General features: G+C 33.6%; 1 protein-coding gene across 3 annotated transcripts; it reads left to right on the plus strand.

Annotated features, from left to right (window-relative positions):
* The first annotated feature begins 68 nt into the window (after positions 1 to 68).
* On the plus strand, positions 69 to 9,068 carry cldn15lb (claudin 15-like b). 3 transcript variants are annotated; one of them, XM_058744582.1, is made up of 7 exons: positions 76 to 223; positions 1,179 to 1,733; positions 2,073 to 2,307; positions 5,614 to 5,778; positions 5,859 to 5,940; positions 7,575 to 7,685; positions 7,771 to 9,041. In XM_058744582.1, exons 3-7 carry the CDS (start codon positions 2,088 to 2,090, stop codon positions 7,859 to 7,861), a joined length of 669 nt encoding a protein of 222 aa, XP_058600565.1. In that variant the 5' UTR covers positions 76 to 223; positions 1,179 to 1,733; positions 2,073 to 2,087; the 3' UTR covers positions 7,862 to 9,041. The 3 variants fall into 3 exon arrangements, with proteins under 3 accessions (XP_058600564.1, XP_058600565.1, XP_058600566.1); XM_058744581.1 differs by lacking the exon at positions 1,179 to 1,733 and having other exon boundaries at positions 69 to 223; positions 7,771 to 9,039; XM_058744583.1 differs by lacking the exons at positions 76 to 223; positions 1,179 to 1,733; positions 2,073 to 2,307 and adding an exon at positions 2,314 to 4,333 and having other exon boundaries at positions 7,771 to 9,068.
* The last annotated feature ends 70 nt before the right edge of the window (positions 9,069 to 9,138 follow it).

Below are 9,138 nucleotides of genomic sequence, written 5' to 3' on the forward strand. Positions count from 1 at the left end.
TCTCATCTGGAAAGAAGGCCATCTCTGCCCCCTTTTTGTGTTTTGAAGAGGATTTGATCTTTTCAGGGTTATTGACCTAAAGCCAATATTAACACAGTGACACTCGCCCATCACTGCTGTCTTACATATAGACGAAAAACCCTGCTCACAAGCCACAATTTCAGGGGAAACCTAACAAAATTATTCTTCATTATTAGGTCACAGTCCACTGGGAGCCAAACAGGTGCGTGTGAATATTCATTTTCATCAATATAATGATCAGTAGCAATTTCTGATTGTGCTTCGAGTCTTAACTGATAAATATTTGTCAGATATTCTGTTGTGAAGTTAGGTTTTGTTTTAAATATCAGTGTGTCTTTTGTTTTATATGCATTATTACTATTATAATAACAAATAAAAATGATTTTATTTTAGTTGCCACGGCAATATTTCAAATTTTCATTTTGTTTAACAATGTAAATAGTAAAACTGCAATAAACAAAACAAAAAAAACTAATATGACAAAACAAAATTACTAAAGCAACTAAAATAAAAATATATAAATAAAAACTATAATAGTATCTCAATTATATTAAAATGACATTGGTTCCTGGAAGGCTTTATTCATCATTATGAGTGAATAACATTTTTATGCATGTTATTAGATAAATAAATTGCAAAGTTAAGCACTGCATGATTTGCTTTTATTTCACAAGAGTTTGAAGTCCAACGTTTGACCAGTCCTCAATAGAACACGTCTGAAATTCTCACTCTATAAATACTTAAACATTCTTTAATCATATTCATATTTTAGAATCACATCAACCTGAAGAACCTTTATGCTGAAATAGTTCTTTCTTTGCAAGAGTTTATGGTATATGAAACCTAGATATTAATATTGAGAAAGTTGGTTTAAAAACCAAAGTTGAGATTTCACTGAATTGTGATGAGTAATATCTAAATTAGATAAATGTTTGGGGTTTCATTAACATTTCTATCAAACTTTGATATTTTACTCCCTTAAGGTAAGACACTAAGCCACTGCATGCACCAAATTCACTAAATCCAATCTGTATTTTGAGGGTTTTTATAGAGGGGTTTGTTCATAAATCATTCACACTGATGTATATAACAATTTATGTTTTTCCAGCCTGATGAACCTCATTTTCTGGTTCTGTTTGTTTTCTTGTGCTTCAAAGAAACCAGAATCCAATATATTGATGTGAAGAAGCATCTTTAAACAGCCACACAGCAAATTAAGAACCCTATAAAGCAAAACCCAAGAACCCAAGAACCTATAAAGCAAAACCCAAGAACCATTGAAGAACCTTCATTTTAAGAGTACAGTTTTGGTCAAAAGTTCACATGCACCTTGCAGAATCTGCAAAATGTTACTTGTTTTGCGAAAATATGAGGGATGATACAAAATGCATGTTATTTTTTATTTAGTACTGTCCTGAATAAGATATTTTACATAAAAGATGTTTACATATAGACCACAAGATAATAGCAGAAAAGTTTATATACCCTTGATTCTTAATACTGCGCGTTGTTACCTGCACGGTTTTTATTTTATTTTATTTTTAATTTTGTGTCAGGTTGTTCAGCGTATTTTGCATATTTGAACCCTTTCCAACAATGACTGTATGATTTTGAGATCCATCTTTTCACACTGAGGACAACTGAGGGACTCATACGCAACTATCACAGAAGGTTCAAACATTAAGAAAACTTTTTTTAATTTGAAGATCAGGGTAAGTTTTACTTATTTTGTCTTCTGGGAAATATGCAAGTATCTTCTGTGGCTTCTGAAGGGCAGTACTAAATGAAAAACATTGTGATATGAAAACGGTTCAAAAGTTTTCACCCCCCAGCTCTTAATGCATCTTGCTTCTTTCTGTAGCATTAGTAACCTTTAAACATCTTTTATGTAAATATCTTATTCAGGACAGCTCCAAATAAATAATGATCCCTTCTTTTTTTGGTAGAGTAATTAACATTTTGTAGATTCTCCAAGGTGTGTGTAAACTTTTGACCACAGCTGTTTATCTGTTTGTTTGTGTGAATAGTCTGATAAATGTTGCTCTTCTCAGAATCTCTCGCTCAGGATGGCAGCGATGGTGTTTCAGCTGATGGGAATGTTTCTGGGAATCGTGGGCTGGTGTTTGGAGTCCAGCACCACAAACTCAGCCGTGTGGAAGAAAGCCAGTCACGGAGAGGCAGTGGTGACGGCCAGCTCTCAGTTCGAAGGCCTGTGGTTGTCGTGTGCGTCTAACTCACTCGGAGCGATTCACTGCCAGAGATACAAGACCGTTCTGGGCCTTCCAGGTGAGACGCCCTCGACGTGGCCTTCGCTCACATTACATCATACTGCTGCCTGGTTTCAGTGATACAGTATCATGAGCGTTTTAATGGACGGCTGTGGCTCAGTCCTGTGACAAAACAAGGTTATACTAGTCATAAAAACTCATAAAACACTCACACACACCTTTAATCTAGAAGACAGTACAGTTTTCTGCAGATGTGTCTCAAATGCAGCCTGATTGCGGTTTAACTCTTGGACAGAATTGAAGAATTGAATTCTTTTAATTTATGGGTTCAAATTTGAATTGGCCACATTCTACAGCAAGATGAACTGAAATTTGATTTACAGGAAGAGGATTTACTTTTAAAAAAATTACTTGAAGAAAAAAAATGTTAACTGAAACTAGAACCATTTTCCAAAACCATTTAAATCAAAGTTAAAATAAAATTAATATTGGATGAAAAATAATTTAAAAAAAAAACAAACATGAAAATTAGAAATGGTGTCGTGGCTACTAACTACTGAAATTATTAAAACTGAAATAAAATAAATGAAAGATAAATAAAATAATATATGATTACAAAAGCACATAACAAAATTACTAAAACCTAAACTAAAAATAAAATTAAAACTGAAAATATAAAAATAGAAGATCATTCAAAATATTAATGAATACTTTAATCAGGGTAAATATAGTATATTTTGTTTAGTTTATCTTGAAATATCTAAAATGACTAAAACTAAATGAACTATAAGTTATAAATGAAAAAAAATGAATCAAAACAAACATATAGACATATTTTATAAAAATAAAAAACAAAATTGTTTTGAAGTGAAAACAGAAAAAAAAAAAAGGCAAACTCATAATGTTAACAAAAAACATAATGCTATATCAATGATACTAAAATAACATTGACTATAATAGTATATAAATCATACAAAAATAACAATAACATTAAAAAAAACTAACTACAAACAGATCTGCTGGCTTCAAGACTTCTTAAACGTTTGACTTTAAGCCATCATTCAAAGTTCATCTTGATAAACCTTCCTTTTCTAGTAAAAAATGACCCTTGTTTCAGCTACTGTTTATGATTTATATAAAATGTGTCGTTTAGAATCAGATGGTGACCGTTTATCAGTGTTGCCAAGTCTGTGGTTTTCCCGCAGAACTGGGTTACTGTAACACTGTTGCCGTGGGTTGTTTTACCCCGGAGTGTGATTTTTACTGGGGGACCCCCCTCGAAACGCAATTGCACTCGTTTTGAGTAGAAATTATGCGAGTTTGTTGTGAAAACCTGGCAATTCCGCTGCAGTGTTGCCAAGTCCTCAGTTTTCCCGCGGAACTGGGCTAAGACTGTTGCCGTGGGTTGTTTCTCACGTCTGCGGGTTGAAGCGACCCCAATAATCTCATATTTAGCCTCTGCGATTTGCATTATACCAGCTGGGGACCCTCTCGAAACACCTTCGGGCTAGTTTTGGGCTAGTTTTGAGTAGCAACCGGGATGGGTTTTGTTGTGAAAACCTGGCAACCCTCATAAAAGGCCAAGGATTTTAGAGGCTATTTTGGAGGTCAAACTCAAACTTTTCTCTATTAAAGTCACATGACACTTCCTGTATTGACTTCCATGGTGTTATCTAGTGAAAGCCATACAGGAGGGAGCAGAGTTTATGGTTTTATGACTGTTGAATCTATAACACACTGACACAGTCGTACACACTCCCATCCTGGTACGGCGCTCGGGTCGGTGTGAAGTCTCTCCGCTGCTGGACTCGTGGGTTCATTCTGAGTTTTTTGGATACTGTGTGGATTTGAGCCGTGTTAGTTGATCATGTCGACGGGGGTTCAGCTGCTGGGGTTTCTGCTGTGTTTGGGAGGCTGGCTGCTCTCCTTCGTTTCGTTGTTGAATGATTCGTGGCGCACGTCGACGTTTGCGGATCAGGTGATCACGTCTCTGTGGTACTATCAGAACCTGTGGCAGTCGTGTGCCGAGGGAAGCACCGGCGTCACAAACTGCAAGCAGTTCGAGTCCATGCTGTCTCTGTCTGGTAACACTCACCTCTCACACACACACACACACACACACACACACACACACACACTAACTAGAGTTTGTGCTGTTCAAAAATGGATTGAGGCGATAAGGGGTCGTATGATTTGCCAGTTTCAATATCATTAGCATTTTTCAACAAATTTACAATTGAAAAAATTATATTTAAAATTATTATTTACAAATATCATCATGACATATTTAATTTAGTAGAATTTATCTAAAATTAAAAAAATGACAATTTCATGCACTATTCAATTTTGTTTTTGTTTTGCTTTTGATTATTACTGTAGTGCTGTATCTTTACCATATTCTTATACCATTGAATTAATATCATTCATTAGTTTCGGGTCAGATTTGAAATGTTTTTGAAAAAAGTCCCTTCTGCTCACCAAGGCTGCATTTATTTGATCAAAAATTCAGATTGTGAAATATTTTTGCAATTTAAAATAGCTGTTTTCTATGTGATGAAATGTACTTATGAACAGAAAGTTCAAAAGAACAGCATTTAATTGAAATAGAAACCTTTTTGTAAAATTGTAAATATCTTTAATGTCACTTTTGATCAATTTAATATGTTATTTCTGAAGAAAAATATTCATTTCTGACCCCAAACTTCTAAAGAAAAATGTAAAGAACTTGTATTTTGCATAATAAAAAAAGTCTGTTTTGACATAATTTTCAACAAATTTACAATGAAAAAATATACAATTATTATTTAAATCAGAATTAATGAAACGCGGTTAAACAAACACTATAATGACAATTAAATACTTAAATATTTTAAATGAAAAAATAATTTAAATAATTACAATAATCTCAAGAACAGGCTTTACTTTCATGCAAAATATAATGAATTAATTATAAATAATATTTTTTTCTTTTGCTTTTGGGGTGAAATATGACCTGGACCTAATAGTATGGTACTTTGATATTTATTTTACAGAAATTAGAATAGAATGTTTTTTTTTTCTCTCTCTATGATACATATCAGTACATATTTGTACTTAATGGTACATTTTAGTATTTTAAAAGTACATATTAGTACCTTAAGTGTACTTATTAGTAGCCTACCTTTTAAAGGGTACCATGCCAGTAAGAGTTTTTACCTTTTTTCCTGAGAGAATACCATGTTATTGCCTTATGGTAATGTTCAAATATCATATGCATGTACACAATACTACCACTCTTAGTCATTTGTAAAGATATGTCTGCATGTAAATGACTGAAGCTTATAGAATGTGTGTACGATGTGATTGTTGTGTGTGTGTTTTGTAGGATACATCCAGGCCTGTCGAGCTCTGATGATAATCGCTCTCATTCTGGGTTTGCTGGCTGTCATTCTGGCCGCGATGGGACTCAAGTGCACTAAACTGGGCAGCACATCTGAGGAGTCGAAGGGCAAGATCAGCCTCACAGCCGGAATCATGTTCCTCCTGTCAGGTCAGTTTAATAACACACACTCTGACTGGATTATATCAAACATATTCACATGTTCACGTTCTGCCTGTTCTCTCTGTCAGGTCTGTGTGTTATGGTAGCCGTGTCGTGGTACGCCGCTCGAGTCGTTCAAGAGTTCAATGATCCTTTTTACGGAGGAACAAAGTGAGTAAAAGATGCAATAATAGATTTAACCCTGTAAAGCCTGAAATATGAAATAATAGTCTAAAAAAGAGTTTATAGAACCTTCAAACAAAATATAAAAAGGACTGTGCATATGTGTTTCTGTTGAGTATCATATTTGATCCATCAGGCTTTTATGGCTCATTTAGTCTGATACAGTGAGAATATGGAGGAAAAACAGCTCAGTTATATGCAATTTGGTGCAGATGCTGATTTATATGTGACCCTGGACCACAGAACCAGTCTTAAGTCGCTGGGGTATATTTGTAGCAATAGCCAAAAATACACTGTATGGGTCAAAATTATCCATTTTTCTTTTATGCCAAAAATCATTAGGATATTAAGTAAAGATCATGTTCCATGAAGATATTTTGTAACTTTTCTACTGTAAATATATGAAAACTTAATTTTTGATTAGTAATATGCATTGCTAAGAACTTCATTTGAACAACTTTAAAGGTGATTTTCTCAATATTTGGATTTTTTTGCACCCTCAGATTCCAGATAGTTGTATCTCAGTCAAATATTGTCTGATCCTAACAAACCATATATCAATGGAAAGCTCATTTATTCAGCTTTCAGATTATGCATAAATCTCAATTCTGAAAAATTGACACTTAAGACTGGTTTTGTGGTCCAGGGTCACATATGATGAATTTCTATAATGTAAATCTTTATAACAGTAAGCAGATACTAAACATGATATAAATATCCAAGTCTGATTTTGGCATTGGTGGGGACATAACTGCAGACATTTAATTGATTGATCAAAATTATTGCTGGATATTGTCATAATTCTACACCCTTGTAAATATCAGCAGTCGCTCTATATCTCCAATAATATGTCTTAGTAAGATGAGATTGACATGATCCAAACATATAATGCAATGCTGATGAGAGATGAAGAAATAAACGCTCCTCAGAAGATGTGAGATGTTTTGGAGGCTTTGTTTTGAGGAACAGTGAAAGTAAAGCTTCTGGAAACAAACGCTCCTCAAAAGATCCTGATGATCAGATTTGAGACGCACTGATTTAAAAAAATAAATAAATGATTGATGGAGAATCAAGTAAAGCTGAGCTGCTTCAGTCCAGCAAGTGTTCATCTGGAAATATTACTCTATAGTTATTCTGACGTTTACTTGATCAAAATCAGTCAAGATTTGACAGTAAAAACACACGTGAAGCACACTGTAAAAAAAAAAAAAAGTTGAGCCAACTTAAAAAATTTTAAGGCAACCAGCTTCAACAGATTTTTGAGTTTCCTCAACTTGTCGTTTTAAGTTCATACAACAAAAATCTGAGAATCTCCCACAAAAAAAATAAGTTGAGCAAACTCAAAAATCTGCCGAAGCTGGTTGCCTTAAAATATTAAATTGGCTCAACTTTTTTTTTTTCCTGTTTTTTTTTTTTTTTTTTACAGTGCAGCAGCTGAAGTACAATTACACTAAAAGATAAAAAAAACTCTAAACTATCAATCAGACAACACGGAGGAGATTGTCAAACAGCACAGTTTTGCTCATTTAGAGGTCTTAGATGAATGTGATACAGAAGGTTTTATAGGGTTAAACCACACTTTTGGACATGATCAAGTAAATGCCATTACATTGATGTTTCAGATACGAGCTGGGCCCCGGTCTGTATCTGGGATGGGCGGCAGGAGCTATGGCTATATTGGGCGGAGGAATCCTCTGCACTTCCTTTAAGAGTTCAAGACCTGCACAAACACGGTGAGCCTCAGACGAATCGCTGAAAAACTCATCTGTGATGAACACAACACAAGTCGTGACTTTCTTTATTCTCTCTCTTTCTCAGGACTCAAAACTATAACTACAGCTCTTCACAGCCGCAGAAGATCTACAGATCAGCGCCGTCAGAAAACAGCACCTCTAAAGCTTACGTCTGAGCCTCTTATTTTAGCTTTCTGTTTTTTTGTACCTGGATATGTGTATTTTTTAGCACTTGCATTTTAGAAGTCAACGAGTTGAGCTTATTTAATTGACTGAATGTGCATGATTCATCAGTGTTGATTTCAAAATGAGTTCATTATTCCATAATCTTGCATCAAAATGTAAAACTTTCTCAGCTTATATGAAAAGACTTCAGTAGATACGCTGACAGTGTTTCGGATAAGAATTAGATCCTCTATAATTCACTGTAAAATATCAGCTTTGACTCAGTTCTGATATGAAACACTCACTTTTGTTACTTGAAATAAAATATTTCAAAAAGCATAAACTTATTTTATTTCAGTTAGTTGCCAAGGCAATATTTCTCATTTTTATTTAGTTTAACTTGATGTACTTAAATAACTAAAACTGTATGCAACTATAGAAACTAATACAATGACTAAAAATTTAACTAAAAATAAAAACAAATTCAAAATATTAATAAAAACTGTAATAGTATCTTAATAATATTGCTTTACAGCATCACATCAGTTCCCTACGCTGCATATTTGTTTCTCATGAAATCTGTTTTTTTCATTAACCTTTATGTCATGCAAATTTTCATGCTATGGATCAATTTAGTATGTTATATAAATGTTACACGGTCTGTTCTGGTGTTTTGAAAAGCTCGTTGTTTTCTGAAATTGCTAGTATGTGTGTTTTGTCATTGTTTCTGTGAATAAAACAATGCTGTGAAGTTTTTGCAATCGTGCAAACTGTTTTTTTTTAATGTTTTACTGCAGTTATCAGCCAAATCCTGGAGATTTCTTTCATTTTCAGTTTTATTGAAAATAGCGTGTAAATTATAGCGTGTGCTTGATTCCTTTGACGACAACCTGTTAAAAAAATTGACTTTGTCCCTTCAGCTGAATTAGACCAATAAAGATTCTTGGATATGAAAATAAGATATTATTTTAACCAAAATGCAAAATGGGAACAGCATTTGTGACTGTTTGAAATATTAACCTAATGACTTATGTAAAGAAAGGTATATAAAAGGCTTCCAAAAACAATGGCCTAATTATAATTTGCTCACCATATTTAATAAATTATTATTATTTTTAAACAAACATTTTCAAATAACTGATATAATGTTCTTGTTTATGGATTATGATACAGGATTATTAGAGATTGACAATAGGCCTACAGTTCTCCAGTGTTTTTATTTTTATTATGTTTTGTAACTCTATTTTCCCGTTGAAATCTCAATAAATAAATATTTGAAACTAAAAAT

This window comes from Onychostoma macrolepis, chromosome 15 (genome assembly GCF_012432095.1).
Source record: "Onychostoma macrolepis isolate SWU-2019 chromosome 15, ASM1243209v1, whole genome shotgun sequence".
NCBI classification, from domain to species: Eukaryota; Metazoa; Chordata; class Actinopteri; order Cypriniformes; family Cyprinidae; genus Onychostoma; species Onychostoma macrolepis.

Coding starts and splice junctions, on each gene's coding strand:
- cldn15lb (XM_058744581.1), top strand. CDS start 2,088: ATGGCAGCGATGGTGTTTCAGCTGATGGGAATGTTTCTGGGAATCGTG. Junction 2,308..5,613: donor GACCGTTCTGGGCCTTCCAG/GTGAGACGCCCT, acceptor TGTGTTTTGTAG/GATACATCCAGGCCTGTCGA. Junction 5,941..7,574: donor CCTTTTTACGGAGGAACAAA/GTGAGTAAAAGA, acceptor TTGATGTTTCAG/ATACGAGCTGGGCCCCGGTC.